Source organism: Onychostoma macrolepis, chromosome 04 (genome assembly GCF_012432095.1).
Source record: "Onychostoma macrolepis isolate SWU-2019 chromosome 04, ASM1243209v1, whole genome shotgun sequence".
Classification (NCBI taxonomy): Eukaryota; Metazoa; Chordata; class Actinopteri; order Cypriniformes; family Cyprinidae; genus Onychostoma; species Onychostoma macrolepis.
Genome location: NC_081158.1, coordinates 9937787 through 9955264, shown reverse-complemented (window position 1 = coordinate 9955264; position 17478 = coordinate 9937787). Strand labels below are relative to the sequence as shown.

Sequence of the window (17478 nt, the reverse complement as noted above, 5' to 3'; positions counted from 1 at the left end):
TGGCAGTACTTAGTATTGAGTCTGAGCGTTCAAAAGCTCTAGACATGGACGCTTTCATAAAACGGTTTTCTGCACAGCATGGAAACGGCCGAATTCAGCTCTTCTGATTTATTGTATAGAGAGTGAGTTAACAGCTACTGCTTTACATGTTTGACTATTTGTGTGACTTATGTAACTAGGTTCATAATGTTCAGTTACAATTGTATATATCTACTGCATTGTGGCATTGTGTTTTATCTTACAGACTTCATGTATTTCTTTTAGGGCTAAATATTTTCTGGAATTTTCCAAATAGGCATTGTTTAATTTTTTTTTAGTTATCAGCATGTTATTGATTCCTTACCTTACTTTGGAAAAAATATGAACTAAAAAATAAATCTTTACACTTAAACAAAAAATGTATTTGTACGCCATAGACACCTTGTAAACCTTGTGTACAAATTTAGTAAACAAGTCATTTTATTTGTGTACTGCTTTTTTTGTCAAGAAAAAAAAGAAAATTCATACAGTCATTAGATAGCAGAAGAAAATTGAGAGGAACCAAGTGGATTCTGCTCACTATGTACATTACATTGAGTGTGATAAAAGCTCCATAGTATATGTTTTAAAAATATAATATAGGCCTAAAATAAATAAATAAAATTAGCCTTATTTGTATTTGTTATTTATTTCTGTAAAATTTCATACTTGTATTGTCCCTCATAATCGATATAACCGGTTTTATGTGACAAGCCTAGTTGCCACCCCTCATTCTACTCTTTTTAGTTTTATTGTCATCATCAGTCAAACAGTCATCAGTTTGGACTCTGGAGGAGAAGAAATCTTATTCTTAAAACACCAAAAATCAACGTGACTGCCATTTTGAGCAAATATGATGTATGTATTATTTTTTTAAATAAATGTTTAAGGCAACATCATATGAGCAATTACTGAGATGCCAGTGTCACAATTATGAAAATATTTGTCATTCTATATCAAAACGAGTGTGTAAATTATAAAGAATAGAACAGCTATAAAAAAAAAAGACAGACAATATCTTACAATCCAGTGATGATTGTGTAAAATAACAGTTTTGGTCACGTACAGCATTAGTAAACATTATTTCCTCCTGCACATCTTATATCCGCCGTGTTTGACCGTGATCCAGTCGCTTATTTCCGTGAAACACTCGGTATTTATTACAAGTGTAATTTATATATAAGGTGACTTCATATGCACGAGGCGCACGGTGCGCTCAACCCGACATGAGCCAATCACAGCCGCTTCAGTGTCAGGATGGACCAATCACAGCCGCTTTAGTGTCAGGATGGACCAATCACAGCCGGGATGGCGCTTGTTATCTGAGCGTTTACAGGTGGTTCACAGGTAAATCGAAACCAGAAGAGCCAGTTCATCATCTGATAAGATCGCTGTAAACAAAAGCTTACAAGTTCTGTCTCAGTAAGTATGTTCTTCTCATTATATGATGCAGTCATATAACTGTCACAATATTAGATGTATGCGTGTGTTTGGTAAGAGGTGTTTACTCGAGGAGTCAATTCATGAATACCTAACGTTTATCATTATATATATGTATTATACATTTCTGCGAATTCGAACCCATTATGAATCACATTGAAGTCATGTTTTCAGTTCTCCCCTGCTTAGTAGTGAGAGTAGATAAAGTTTATGTTCACAAACAATTAGGCCTAATTTGTTTCATATTTACATTACATAGTACAGTAAATGAAGTGGGAGAGAGTGGGGACGGAATCGGGAAAGCTCAACGCCATTAAAACAGTGGGTAGTAGCAATTACACGAAAAATGCTACCTGTCAAATTATGATTTATTAATGTCTACACCTACCACAAACCTAAACCTACCCTTACAGTAATGCAAATACAGTAATTATGTGTTATATTTGCGGTTGTGGCTAGAAGGGATACAGCTACCGGAAACCAACATATTTTTTTCTACCTATTAGATTGTGTTTTATTAATGTCTACACCTACCCCAAGCCTAAACCTACCCGTACAGTAATGCAGATGCATTAAATATTGTTGTTCAGCATGAGAAAAAAGACGCAATATTGATTTGCGCATGCGCAGTAAGCCCTGGTATAGGAAAATCTGACGGGTAGGATAAAATGTCAGGACACCAGACACGTACTCGGGTCGCAGCGCAAATGCCATATCCACATTATTTTTCCAGTTAGATTGGACGCGGTTATTTGTAAATTTAATGTGACTATATCCCCTTTCTGCTATTTTTAGCTGTACAGCTCGTTTTGCTCCTTGATGGTGTTTAGATATTATTTAAATGTATTGTCTTAATTATGAACACACTGTTTTGTAGCACAAACAGTTTTACAGTTAACGCACTTTGTTATTCTTCCCGTTATCTCACTACAGCGACTAATCTCTAACATTCACAGAAAACCGCTTACTTCCGCTTTAAAAAATAAGGTCGATATAGGCAGTACCACAGGATTATATTTGCAGCATTTCTTGTGTTGTTTTGCAGTGAAAATATACCACAGACAACAACCTTCTAGCATTTTTATTACTTTTCTGACCTCAAGAAACACATAATGGTTGTGTAATTTATAAAAAGAGAACACTGATAATAGCTTGTGTCTTGTGCTTTGTTTTTATGATTTTATATACAGATATGAGTGGTGCAGGCATGCAACTTAAAGTTTCATGTAACTTGAATTGCTGAAGCTTTTATATGGTATCATCACGTTATTGGATGGCCTTTCAAGAACTTAAGTGTTGTCTTCTTAACCCTATAAAGCCTACTACTGTATCATTTTAATACATGAATTTAAATCAAGTAAATGACAAAACATATGCACATATATATGCAAGCTTTTCTCTTTCATATTTTGTCTAAAGATAAAAAAAAAAAAAAAACCTCTTCCATTTAAAAAAAAAAGTTATTTAATTATTTCAGGCTTTGCAGTGTTAATAACAAGTTGAGTTGAAATTAGTTAACTTACATTTCAAGTAACCTTTCAAGTAAGGTTAATTTACATGTTAGCTGTACTAAAATTTAAGTTAATTGAACTTAATGTGGCATATTTTCTCTACTTGTTATGGTCAAACTCGTCAAACATTTTGAAATCATACAGTTACCTAGTGTTTAAAACAATTAACACATTGAAAGTGGATTACCATGTGTTAACAAAACCTGTGAAATAACTCTTAAACATGAAATCTCTTTCCCATTTAAAATTACACTTCAGTTCCTCAGTGTTAAAAAAAGTCATGCCACTGATGCATGGAAACTGTACATGCATAAACAACTTTTTAACTGTAAAAACAGCTAATACAGCTCATAGTAGAAATGTTTAACACAATTCTGAATGTTTGTAAATCCAAAAAAAAAAAAAAAAATTGTATAGAAATTATAGAAAATGTCAATCTCAAATAAATAAAACATCAGTCAAATAAAATTACATTCCAATTGCATAATGTTTAACACTAGAACTACCGGAATTCTATAACTACTACACTGTATTAAAAAAAAAAGTTGAGCGAACTTAAAAAAAGTTTTACCAGCTTCAGCAGATTTTTGAGTGTGCTCAACTTATTTTTGTGGGAGATTCTAAAATGTTTGTTGTATAAACTTAAAATGACAAGTTGAGAAAACTAAAAAATCTGCTAAAGCTGGTTGTTTTAAAATTTTATTTTTATGTTTTACAGTGTAGAATGGCCGTAGCGGTAACACTTTAGAATAGGGAACACTTTTTCACACTATGACTTTGCCGTCAGTAAATTCCTAATTTGCTGCTTATTAATAGTTAGTAGGGTAGTTGTTAAGTTTAGGTATTGGGTAGGATTAGGGATGTAGAATAAAGCATTAATATGTGCTTAATTGACCATTCGCAAAGAGCTTGACTGACAGGCGATCTGACCAATCAGAATGCAGATATTATGTGCTGCCGCTGCTATCCGCCATCTTGCCCGACAGCTATGGCCTGTCTCCATAGAAATCCATGTTAAAACAGGGTAAAAAAATATTGACTGAATTTAAACTTTTTCAATATAACTAAATATAAAAATGTACAGAGGGTTAAGCTGTGCAGTTGTTGGCCGCCACAGTAACGGCAATAAGCTAAGGAATTCCTTTAAAGGGGTCATATGATGCGATTTTAAAGATCATTATTTTGTGTATTTGCTGTAACAGAATATGTTGACATGCTTTAATGTTCAAAAAACACATTATTTTTCAAATACTGTACATTATTGTAGTTTCTTTATGCCCCGCCTCTCAAACGTGTAGTTTTCTACAAAGCCCCTCCTTCCGACAAGCACAGTCTTCTCTGATTGGCCAACTGACCCAGTGCATTGTGATTGGCCAAACACCACAAGCACGTGTCAGAAATGTAACGCCCCCTTACCATAATCACGAGCTTTAGCTTTCAATGTATATATAAAGACAGTTAATAATGTCCTTAGTTTTACCATCAGTTCAAGCCCGAGAGGGGAACAGAGTCGCGTGACAGACATGATGCTCGTATATATTTACACACAAGCCGCGGTTAAGACAGCTGACTCCACTGTGATGTGACCCTGTCTCTCTCTCTCTCTCGCACACACACACTCACACGACGCGCAAAACTCCGCATTTGAACAGTCAATAGCAAATACTTAACCCTCTACCGCACACATTATGATATACCTTTCTTTTTCTTTTCTTGTAATGGCTTAACTTGAAGTGCTGTAAAAAAATTTTTGGAAAAAGTATTATTTTAAAGTACTTTATGATTTGTTGCCATACGGCAACAACATACAATAGTGGATCTAACTTAGAATAAGTGTAAGTTTACGTATAGTTAATATTTTTCCTCAGAAATGTTTGTGTTGATTCAACTGGTGCTACAGTATTATAAGCTTTTACACAGTACTTATAAATGACACCTTATACATACTTTCCAACAACTTGTGCTTTCATTTACTCCATTATTTTTTGTTGAATAATGCTTTATATTCTTACAATTTCATTACATTTTTTCATGAATATTATTTAAATTGGTAATTTATACAGTTAAAAACAAATACTGTATATCATGTATCATATAACATTGACATACAACCAAAAACATTGCAGAAAATGCAACATTACGCTATCTTATAAGAGGAAGACTATGAACATGAGCCAGCTTTCCACCACGGTCATGTCCATCATATGGAACACAATGCGGTGGTACCACTTCTTTGAGCGGATTTTGGTGCGGTACAGAGCAATGAGAGAATCCAAGAGATCCACCCCTCCCATGCTTTCGTTGTAGAGTTGAATGATGTTTGGACGTGTCACTGTAATGACGTCCTTCTTCTTGTCCCACCGCTTCACAGTGGAGGTTGGAGTGGCTGCTGCAAATGTGCTTAGGAGGTTAACTGGGCGGTTGTCGAACCATTTCACTGCTGTTAGTGCTGTACCGTCATGTGTGGTCTCTTTTTCTTCACACAGTCACTCTCACACTCACACACACACACACACACACTCACACTCACAATGTTTTCTATAACAATGGACAGCCTTTCTGTACCTCTCTTCGGTTGCTGGCACAATTCCCTCTTCAGCCTCAAACTGCAGCTCTTCATCTGCTGAAAGGATTAAATAAATATTCAAAACAATACAGTGTTTTTGTTAATGTAACGTGGCTGACGAGGCGTGAGACGTGCGGATCCAAATGCAAGCTTTTATTAACAGGCATGGTCATAAATACAGGCAGGGTCGAGCAATGGCAAACAGGTATGACAGGGACAAGACAAAGAGTAATCCTAGGGCAAGCGAAAGTCGACAATCCGCGAACAGTATCCAGTGGGCAAGGCAGAGAGATAATCCAGGGAACACGGGCTAGAATCCAATAGGGGGCAAACAGTGTCCAGACGGCAAGGTAAGGGTTAATCCAGGGAACACGGGTAGAACAAACACGGGGAAAACACAATCCAAACTAACAGGGGCTCTGTAGAGTTGCTACGGCTAGGGGAGCGGTAAACACATACAATACTCGGCGACGAGGGAGAGAACGTCCATGGCTTAAGTAGGGAGTGTGATCAGTGTGTGCGTGGGATCAGGTGTGGGTGTGATTAGTGCAATCAGCTGTGTGTGCAATCAGTGCAATGAATGATGGGAAATGGAGTCCAGTGTTATGTATGGTGTGAGTCAATGTGGTGAGCGAGTGACCTCTGGTGGTGAATGAACGGAAGTGCACAGACTGGATTTGTGACAGTTAACAGACAAAATACAGTAGTTCAATAAATATTATAATCAATAAATATAAGATGCATCAGAATAATGTAGCTAATACTGTTTACTACACTAAGTTATACCTGTCTTGTCTGCCTCTGAGCTAACTTACCTGAAATGTCTCCATCACTGCTTTCATCAACTGTCCGATCCACATCATTCTCATGGTCACTAAATCCTATCTCATCCTCACTTTCATCTGCAGGAAGAGCCAGTTCTGTCCTTTTCTTCTTTACCTTGCCATAGAATATGGCTGTGCTCACTGATGCACTGCTACCTTTATTCATATCTAATCAAAAGTAATATTGCCATTTAAATTTGATTTTATCCATAATACAAATGCCATTAACATACAACTAATCTACATTATATCACTAGCATTAATGTTGTTATTGTTACAGCTTAAAAGATCGCTACTGACCTTGCTAGCTAGCTAAACTTTCGCAATACTGTCATTCCACTATTGCACAGTGTTGCCGCCAAAAACTAATTTCATAAAAACGTTTTTGAGTGGTGAATATGTCGTCATAATTTACCGGAGGTGATGTTTCCGATTTTTTTGCAGATGTGACACGGGCTGGTCCTTGTTTGTTACTGACGTACTTGTTTGCTTTCAGCAACTACTGACAAGAGACGGCAGTCTGTCAGAAATCACGCCACAGAAAAAAAAACGCATGTCATGTGACTTAACCAAAACACATCATTGGCTAAACTAAGGTCTTCTCTTTCCAACAAAAAAAACGAGAATGCTGTCTTAAAGAGACAGTGGCAAGGAAATGAACACAAAGAGTATGTTGCCATATGGCAACACCATGCGGTAGAGGGTTAAACTAATAACAAAACATACTTACAGTCGCTGATTCAGAAGCGCCAGATTGTCATAGCAAAGTCTGAATTACCTCCTCTCCTAGGTTCACGAAACTGTCACGAAACAACAAGACCATCACTGCGACTCTCTGAAGTGATGAAACTATGGCGCCTTGTGCTTTTTAAAAACATTTTCATAGGTTTCAATTTATATTGTTGGCTCGGAAAACTTGGACTTAAACTTGAAAAATGGTGTGTTCTGCGGTTGACATAAAATATTTTCTGATGTTTATTCATGTTCATTTCGTGCTTTAAGTAAATATGAAAAGACGATCGGTTCACGTGTTTGAACTGAGTCAATACAGTGATCTGTCACGACACATTTAAGAGCCATAAAACGGAATTTATTGTTTTAATTTCTTGAAAAATGACACAATTTAAAAGCTGAGAGTCCTGAGATCTTGTTTCATATCAGAAGTAACCTGCTCTGTCTCCTCTGTCGGTGTGTTGTCAGTTTCCTCTTTGCTCTGCTCGGGCATAGCAATAGTAACTAAGGGTGGGCGGGTTTTGCGAATGGTAAATTTGTACTAATAAATAGTTAATATTCTAGTAATATGCATGCTAATAAGCAACTAGTTAAGAGACCATAAAATAAAGTAGGGGTGCGCCAATTCGGTATTCAGTATTGGTATCGGCTCCGATACTGGCATTTTCTGCTGGATCGGGTATCAGTCAGACGAGACCGATCCAAATCCAATATTATGCGTATACTATTGTGTTATTGTTAAGCTCCACAAAAGCCACAAACATATGATAAAACACCATAAAGTTTTCGTGCACTATATTTCAAGTGTTCTGAAGCTGTTACATAGTTTAATGTGATGAATATTTAAGTCAAGTTGACATAAACTCTTCTCTCCGCTGCGGCTGTGTGTCATCCTCCATTCAGCGTTCAAACCGCATGTCATGTTCGGTTACTACAGTCAAGATGATGAAACTCTCTGAAAGATTATTAAATGTTCCTAATATTACTAAAATAAATATAAATGGTTTTGCATAAAATGACTTTATCTTGACTTTATTTTTGTGCTGTTTTTAAAATAGTGTTGGTGTCTGTTAGATCACAACACTGGACTAGAGAGCTCTATGTTCTTAACGAGCACAGTAACTGGACTTTAAAACTGTTAAAAGAAAAGGCCCAACAAACTATCGCACAGATTTAATACACTACGCATTAATATCACTTTGTGCTTTGAATCTTTCTATGCGGACGGAGTGCTGTGTGCTGAGACATGTTGCTTCATGCGCATAAGCGTTTTGTGCCGCTCTGTATTTGGAGCCTTTCTTGTTCGTCTTATCTATCATATGTTTCTGCCTCATTACTGTGCTATACATTTAAAAGAAATGTCTTTTAATTTTACAGTATATTTATATATAAATATATTACTTGTTTTTCATGAAAGTATTCTACAACAATACAAAGAGCAATGTATATCATTTTGCATTTATACATTATCATTTTAGATTTAGTCCTACACTTATTCACTTTTATTTGTTCCCCACTAAATGTTTTTTCCCACTAATTTTAGATTTTATAAAATTGTGCACTTTTATAGAGTGACTTTTGCTACTGAATTATCCACTAACCTAGTTTGTAATAATATTTTTGTCATAGATTATAATTATATATGCATTCATTAATTCATTCAAAATTGTCTATATTTAGTAGATTGTTTGTAACACAAAAAAGTCATGATCACGTCAACACATATTGAAGTAAAAAATTCAACACTGATTAAAAAAAAAAACTGCCCAGGTATCGGATCAGTATCGGCACATAATCAGAATTTTTTTATATAGGATCGGGATCAGTTCTGAAAAAGTGGTATCAAGCCACCCCTAAAATAAAGTGTTACCCTGAACTAATTACTATGTTATATTTACATTAGAAGCTTCTGTTGATGTTTTAAAATAAAGCTTTGAATGTCTGTCATCATGTTTTATGAAGTCATAAAATATATAGCCATAAAATGTAATATAGCCTATAATTGTGTAAGAGCTACTAGACCGCTCACGAATTATTAATAACAGCAGTTGTCGAATTGGAGATGTCCACCCTGCTTTTTTTTACGAACGGGAATTTTAGCTTAGCAATAGAATATAAAAACAATTACAACAAAAGTTCTAATGCAACAGAGACGCGCATTTTAATCCGTGGGAAAAAGACGCTAAAATTGAAATTATATGCCATCTGTAATGCGAACGGTCAATTTGACGGCTTTGGCCATTCAAGGTAGAAATAATTTTTTTTTTTTAAAAATACTCTTAGCGTTAACTAAAAAAAAAAAAAATACTCTTGTATTTTTTAATTTTAATAAAATAACAATGTTAGAATGAAATATGCACACATTATAGTTATGTGGGTTTTATTTCTACAAAGTTATTACATTGCAAAAAAATTTAACTGTCAAAATGACTGCCTTGGTAGTTCTAATGTTAAAGGTGAAAATTTACTTGAAACAAATGCGTGTAAAGTGTATTTACTTACCAAATTTGTGAAGCTCACCAAGATGGCTGGCAAGCGTCTTCTGTCTACAACGGTCTTCAAGAGTTCTCGTGATAAGTGATGTTGAGAATGTGACATCGTTATTGAATTGATTCAACACATTTTTTAAGTTGAAGGTGCAAATACTCTAGTTCAGTCAACTTACTGAACAAACTAGTTGAGACAGTGAAAACTTAAAATGTTGAGTTGAATGAGCAAATTCAGAAAAGTTGTCAACTTAAAAATATTTTACTGTTTGTTATTCTGTTTAGTTTTAGTTAACATACTTCAGTTTCACAAAGAAATGTGCAGCATTTTGTCCAAGCAATAATAAAAAGACAACTTTTCATTTATTGCATCATGAGTTGAGTGAATCGTTACATTCCTACAAAACATGTAAATACTGTTTGACTTCTGCTGTTCCATAAGCGCCACCTACTGTCAGAAAGTGAATTTACATTATTATTCAGCGTCTCCTTCACTCATTTTGTCTTGCTCCTTGTCCAGCCTCTTTTACTCAGCTTACAGGCAGTGTTGATAAATGGAACCGGTTAATGGAAACAATGTCGTCACACATGTCTAGGCTCAAAATCTGCGGGAAATGTGTGACCATTTTCAAAAAATTACAAGCTCCTCTGAATATTATGGAACTTGCTTGATGTAGCTATTTGAAATATTAACTATATATGTTTAACAAATTATTAAAGAAAGATATTACACTACATCTGACTACCTTCATAAAAAAATCTTTGCATTATGTTTGAGTGTTGTTGTTGTTTTAACTAAAATGGTATAAATGGATTTCATTTATTTGGTAATAAGTGTATCTATAATGGCAGCCAGGTAACTTTTGTAGATGTCTTCGGAAAAGAGCATCTGCTAAATACCTTAAATGTAAATTAGGTATATAAATATACCTATATAGGTGTTCATGAGTTGTGTGTTATATATGATTAAAATCTATTTCATAATCACATCGTTTACATGTTTTGATTTACTATGGTTTTGTACAGGTCAGTTTGAGATTCAGACACCAGAATGTCCAGCACTGTCATACCCATGAACTCTTCAACGTTCGTCATCCAGTTTCAACCAGCAATACAAACAACACCTGTTACGACGGTGACAAATGCTCCTGTGCCTGTTTATATACAACAGGTGGCGGGAGTTTCACCTCTTCATGGACTTCAGGCGTTTCTGAAAGGCCAACCGAAAGCCCTCGGGGTGAGAAAAGTCTCATGAACCCAGATAATTGGTTTTTATTTCTGCATGTGAGAAAAGTATTTGCAAATACAATGACATTCATACAAATTAGTTCCACACTTGCAGAAAGTATATATATATATATATATATATATATATATATATAGTATATATTAGGATGTTTTTCTTGTACAATCATATGTCCATAACTACAGCTGCCATAATTTGATATTGTATATTTTAAATTGTTCCCCTTTATGAAAGAATCTTGTCGCACTCAGACTGTAACATTCTCACACTTTCTGCATTCTTTTTGTCCCTCACAGACGGTCCAGATAATGATCGGTGTGCTGACTTTCCTGTTTGGCATTGTGTCTACAGTTTATGCACAGTCCATCTTTGTTATTATTGGTCTTCCTTACTGGGGATCTCTCATCGTAAGAAACTATTAAGTCAATTAAGAAAAATCAATTAAATTACAATTAAGTCTTCTGTCTTTTATGATACAAGCTACATATTCCAACGCATGGTGTTGCCATATGACAAGCCTTAATTTTTGCCTTTTTCTCTTCTCAGTACATTACAGCAGGTGCACTCTGCATTTCTGCAGAAAATAAAATTAATTCACCTTCCGGTTTGTGTTTGGTATGTATACAGCCGTTATTACTTTCAAGGGTCTAGTCAGCGGTTCTCAATTCCAGTCCTGGTGACCCACCGCTCTGCATATTCTGATTCAGATAACCAGCTCATTAGAAGAGAGCTCTCTGTGTGTTGTCAGGGTCCCTGAGAATGGGAAATCCGTTGAAGCTTACTTTGGAATATTCATTCACGGATTTCACTACGCCAAGCCCTGCAGCATCTTCACACACAGACGAAACTTACTAGAGAAGTGTGAAGTGTGACATAATATACCTTTGTAAATAAATACAATTTAAATTCACGCCTCGCACACTTTAATGTACTTGGAATGGAACAGATACGTTCCGTTTTGAACTGGAATCATGGTGGAATATCCTGTGATGTCCACTACGCAGGGCACTTGCGGTCGATTAGAACAAACGTCTGAAGTGATAAGAGATCCATACGAAATGTGCAGAGCGGTGGTGAGCGAGCCGAGGACTGGAATTGAAAAGCACTATAATGGTTTGATGACCATAATTCATAGAGACCCTAAACTGACTGGATCGTTAAGTCATACGTGCTTGGACCCTGATGATTGCTGTTTGAGGCTATATTTTTATTTATTGATTTATGTAAAATCGTGTATTTTTATCACGTATATATTTTTCCATCTAAATGTACATGACATGTTAACACAACGTTTTAAAGTTCTTGCTAATTTCTTAATTTTTTTTTTTTTTCTGTCTACAGGTGAAGGCTTCACTTGGAATGAATATTTTCAGTACTTTAACCGCAGGCATCGCCATTATTTTCACTTTACTGGATTTGGCTTCAGGACCAATGAACTCTTACTGCAGCGGTTATGACTGTTATTATTTAGAGACAAAGTATAGGGTATGTCATCAACATTTATATTCACATTTAACATTAAATTGTGTCTTAATGGAAATGAAACTTTTATTTAGTAATTACAGTAAGATCACTGTGTGGTCGGTACACAAGTCTTAATCTGCACTCATCTGTTCACTCTTTTTATTGGGCATTTCAGAAGTAGTTTATAGATCATTTACAGGGCAAGAAGTCATTGGCATTATACGTTTATTGTAAACTCAGTTCAGTTTGACCTATAAGGGCCAGATTTACTAGCAGCTTGTGACAGTGCAAACCATGGCATTAAGAACTACTGTCAGGGTTTACTAAAGACATGCAGCAAAACATCAGTGAAAAGAACACAGTTATATTTGTGGCTGACCTTTTTTATATTTGCATTTGTAGGATTTTCCTTTTTATTTGCATTGGATTGCATTGGTCATTATGGAAATTATATGTTGTGCCCGTGTTCTTTAATGTGCTCATTGTCAGTAGATCACACACACAGAATATTTCACTCTCACCAGCACTTTTATGGGATTGTGCTCTCACACTAATTTGTCCTGTTTAGAAAATCTGGCCCTAATTATATTACTATATGAACCTCAAGGATGGTAGATTCTTGACTGCTGAGCATTCAGTGTACCAGTGTGAGTAGTAATGATCATTTATTTTATTATAATCATTTGTGCTAATGTTGAATTTTCTCTCAGACTCTCTTCAGGGGAATCAGTGGTGTATTGTTGGTATTCGCCTTGCTTGAGTTTACCATCTCCATCTCTCTGTCAGCATTTGCCTGTAAAGCCAACCCCTGCTGTTGTCCTCCTCAGGTGAGTAATGAGGCAAAATCAGGAGTTCTCAAACTGTTTGTGTATGTGTGTGTGTGTGTGTGTGTGTGTGTGTGTGTGTGTTCAACCCCCTGAGATGGAATTTGTGAGAAACAGCGTTTACTGTGAATTTAGTAGCCCTAAAAAAGTATTGCATAGAATGTACATCAGCTTTCATGCGACATAGTTTTACATGCATAGATGTATCCCATTAACACAAACTCATAATGATACAGAGACTTCACAAATTCCCATGTTCCCAATTATTTTGTCTCAGCTTCACTTTAGCACAAGCACAAGGGTTACATATATTTCTAAATGAGCAATTTTGAGTGTTAATATATACATTTATTTATGCTCTTTAAATACAGCTTATGGTCTTCTATTTTTTATGTATAAAACCATTAAATAATTTATGTCCCTCAAACTTACTGGTGATGTTTCCTTTTAAATCTTAATCATATCGACGGTAGAATCAGCATCCTAGTTCCACCCCTGTTCTCAAATCTCTTGGTTCTGCCACTGCTCGTTCCGTTTTATCCATATCCACTGGGATGCCAGCTCTGTCTGTTTAGTGTTATTTGCTACCAGCCGTCTCCTTGCCTGACCGTCAATCCCAAGCAGGCCAAGGGTCCTCCAAAGTGACTTCCCTGTAAAACATCTGCAGCCGACCTCTACCGGCAGACTCCTTCATCATTCCTGTTGTTATTACTTAAGCCGGGCTCACACTGTGCGATTTTTTTTTAAAAGTCCTTTAGGATTGTACTTGTCAGACTGTACGAACATGATGATCATGTCACACTGTGGGATCTCAGTTGTCATTAATGTCAGACTGTACGACAGTCAAAACAAGTTAAAAACGGGTGCGCGCAAGAAAACTTGTCCGGAGTTTAACATTATCAACCCATACACGTCCAGTGACTGTGAACTGCATTGCACGCGGGACCGAAATGTTGGCTGGCATGAAAAGTATACGAACGGCGGCAATACCGGCGTGTTTAAGAAGAATAGTGTATGTATTCATGAAAACAGTGGCGCAACCAGTGTTTATATAAAAAGAAACATATCAGATGAATTCCGTGAGCGGAGGACGGGAGCGCCGGAGTTTATGGCTGATAGAATAATTCTCTAGCATTAATTCTGCTCATAGCTTGCCTTGAGAAACGGAGACAGTTTGATATTCGTCGCAGGGGTAGTCACACTGCAGGACTGTTTGCCAAATCTTCTGACACTGCCAGAACTTCGTCGGAGGTGAAATTTGATCGCAACAGCCATTAATTGGCTTTCGGTGAACATGTCAAACCAGCGATCAAAGACTACAGATTTTAGCCTAGGATCATAGGAAACTTTTAGGATTTTCACAATTTGTCCCAGACGACCAAATCGTGGCCAAAATCGCACAGTGTGAGCCGGGCTTTAATAGTCTAAAACATAACATGTACACCCTGTTGTGTCAGTTTATACTGGACATGAAAATGTTTATTTATTTATTTTTTTTTTTTTAAATAGATCTTATATCTATTCAGATTTTCCAAAATGTTAATCTTCTTCCAGCATGTCGTAAAACAGGGTGGATAAATTTCCTAGGCCACATGTGAAATATTTGGTCAGGGTTCTCAGGCCTGAGTTCAACCTGTGTGTTTTCTGATAGATACACATTTTCGCCTCCTGATAGAACTAAAAATAAAAAATCCAACAAAACTGCTCATTTCAAAATAATCCACTCCACACCTCATACTCAGCATATTAGAACCACAAAACGAGTTTAACGATTCATTTGCTTTAATTCAAATTCTTATTTTACTGTATGGTCACAAATGTAAACCTGTAATACTGATGCATTTCTGACATCTCACAAAACATTAAAGACACATTCCCCCCCCCCAAAAGGTGCAGTTTGTCCCTCAAGTTCTACCTCAACAGCCCTCTGATTTCAGGCCCATTCATTTCCATGGTCTTAACAGCTCAGAGGTAAGAGAAACTTGTAAACCCAGTTTTAGTTGGACTTTAAGTAAAAAAAAAAAAAAGTATTTGAATTTAGTATTGAGTGTCCATGTACTGGAAATATGTAAGGCACTTGGTAATGGGTGCAACACTTGTTACATAATATTATCAATAAAAATGTAATCATTAAGCTGATCATATAGTGTTTTTTTTTCTTGTAGATACCTGTGGCCAACAGCTCTTCCATTCATCACCAGCCTGCAGACGCTCCTCCACAATACAGTGAATTCAAATAAATGTTCGCTTATGAAACAAAAATATATGGGAGTGTTTTAGAAAATATAATATAGTTTATTAAATAATACATTTCCATATACGGGAAACTAGTGCTTATGTTTTTTTTTAACATACTGCAATATATTCATGGAACACGTATGGCTACATATATACTATGCATATTATATACTGATGCATATGAAAAAAAATAAAAATACACTACAAAAGTGCACTACACTCTTAAAACTGCTGGGTTAAAAACAACCCAATTTAGGTTTTGGCAACCTAGCGCTGGGTCAAAAAGTGACGAACTCAGTGATGGGTTGTTTTAACCCAACAAGTTGGGTTATATGTTTGACCCAGCATGCTGGGTTGCTTTTTTATAACGGACATTAAGTTGAGCTCAGTGATAAATTTATTCAATAATTTAGAAGATGTATCAGATTGAGATTTATCCAAAGCAGAATTTTCTACAGCATTAAAATCACCACCCACCACTAATGGGCAATCAGTATCAAGTAATGTTTACTTACTCAAGTAAATATTTGTAAAGAATGCACTGTCTGTCTCATTCAGATCGTAAATAGAGACCAATGCTAACATTATGCAGTTAGCATTAACACAGGCAAAATTATATATATATATATAAAAAAAAATCTAAAATGGACAAAATTGTCCATAAGCACAGTTGCCACCTCTCGTGAGACAAATAAGCAACCGCAGCTTCCAAAATAAGCCCAATATTTTTTTTGGATGATTTATTATCATCAATATTATTTATTATCAATTATTTATTACCAATAAATGAGCCTGCAACATATTAAACTGAAACCACTCTTTTATCTGAAAAGCAAAAACAGAAGCTGTTTTACAAAAATGAGCAAACTGCAACAAAAGTGGGAACAAAACTCGTCTCCAATCACCTGTGAGCAGAATAAGATCAGAGAGATGAAAAAGGAGAAAAGCACAAGAGCTTCAAAGGGGAGCTGTAACATAGCCACATATATATAGCATAAAATATATAGGGATCATTCTATGGAAATGACAATTTTTCTGTCTCTAGCCTTTACAGAAATATTACACTTGAAAAACACTTGGTTACAATTTTTTTTTAAATATATTTTAAAATGAAACAATGGAACAATATTTGAACAATTACACCTTTTTGAGCCATCAATGTGGCAATATTTGTTTTTAATTAATTATAAAGAATTCCAAGCACCACAAACTGCTCGTCCCCACAGCCATGTACAGAGGGAACGTGCTTTATTTTGAGGTCAAAAACAGGTTTTTCTTCCATTTAAAATAAAATAATGTATACATAACTATCAAATAAATGACATAAAAAAAACAAAATGCGACATAAATAATATTAGAGAAATATATAAAATATTATACTAAATTATAATATATATTATATTAAAAAAGAAAATATTATATAATATTATTAAAAAGATTATAAAAAAGATTTAAAAAAAACATTAAGCTGTCATTTATGTGAATTCATGAAGTCAAAAGTTAATCTAATAATGTGGTCTAAATTTAAATGTTAAAAAAAGAAATACATTTTAAGACATCTTGCCATACCAGGCTATTTGAACCAAATGTATTTACTCAGTATTAGGATATGACTACTTGTTTTTTATTACAGCCCGTGATTAATAATTAATACATTACAAAAACATTATAAAAATTAGGCTAAAAGAAAGTCATCCCACTCCTCTACGTCTGCTTCTATCATCGCTTGGATTACAGCGTCACGCGCTTCTTTTTGAATGTGATTTTTCTCCAATGAGGGGCGGATCATCTGGCAAATCACGCTACAGCACTTACTGGTTGGCTATTAACTGCGAGCAGACAGAGTATCAATCAATGCACTGGAGAATACGGCGAACATAAATAAAGAAACAAAGTTGCTTGTCAGATTTCCCTAACAAGCAACCATATATTTTTAAATAAGCCCAAAAAACCGCAACCCGCGACCAGGGATTTTTTCCCGCGACTTTACAAAAAAAGAAGCCCGAAGTCGCTTATAATACGCGGACTTGGCAACTGTGTCCATAAGGTCGTACAAGGGTTAACAACCTGGAGCTCAACACGCTCGTAACTGGAGATGATCGATCGTGGACTTCAGGAGGAACCCCCCT

General features: G+C 35.6%; 1 protein-coding gene across 2 annotated transcripts; it reads left to right on the top strand.

Moving 5' to 3' along the window:
* Positions 1-1213: 1213 nt before the first annotated feature.
* Positions 1214-16687, top strand: LOC131538812 (membrane-spanning 4-domains subfamily A member 4A-like). 2 transcript variants are annotated; one of them, XM_058772949.1, is made up of 8 exons: positions 1214-1440; positions 10604-10814; positions 11120-11230; positions 11370-11438; positions 12165-12308; positions 12998-13114; positions 15002-15082; positions 15277-16687. In XM_058772949.1, exons 2-8 carry the CDS (start codon positions 10629-10631, stop codon positions 15349-15351), a joined length of 783 nt encoding a protein of 260 aa, XP_058628932.1. In that variant the 5' UTR covers positions 1214-1440; positions 10604-10628; the 3' UTR covers positions 15352-16687. The 2 variants fall into 2 exon arrangements, with proteins under 2 accessions (XP_058628932.1, XP_058628933.1); XM_058772950.1 differs by lacking the exon at positions 1214-1440 and adding an exon at positions 1452-1779.
* The last annotated feature ends 791 nt before the right edge of the window (positions 16688-17478 follow it).

Excerpts from the sequence above, each read along its gene's own strand:
- LOC131538812 (XM_058772949.1), top strand. The coding sequence starts at position 10,629 with ATGTCCAGCACTGTCATACCCATGAACTCTTCAACGTTCGTCATCCAG. Across the intron at positions 13,115-15,001 it reads CCTGCTGTTGTCCTCCTCAG|GTGCAGTTTGTCCCTCAAGT; the intron begins GTGAGTAATGAG and ends CCCCCCCAAAAG. Across the intron at positions 15,083-15,276 it reads ATGGTCTTAACAGCTCAGAG|ATACCTGTGGCCAACAGCTC; the intron begins GTAAGAGAAACT and ends TTTTTCTTGTAG.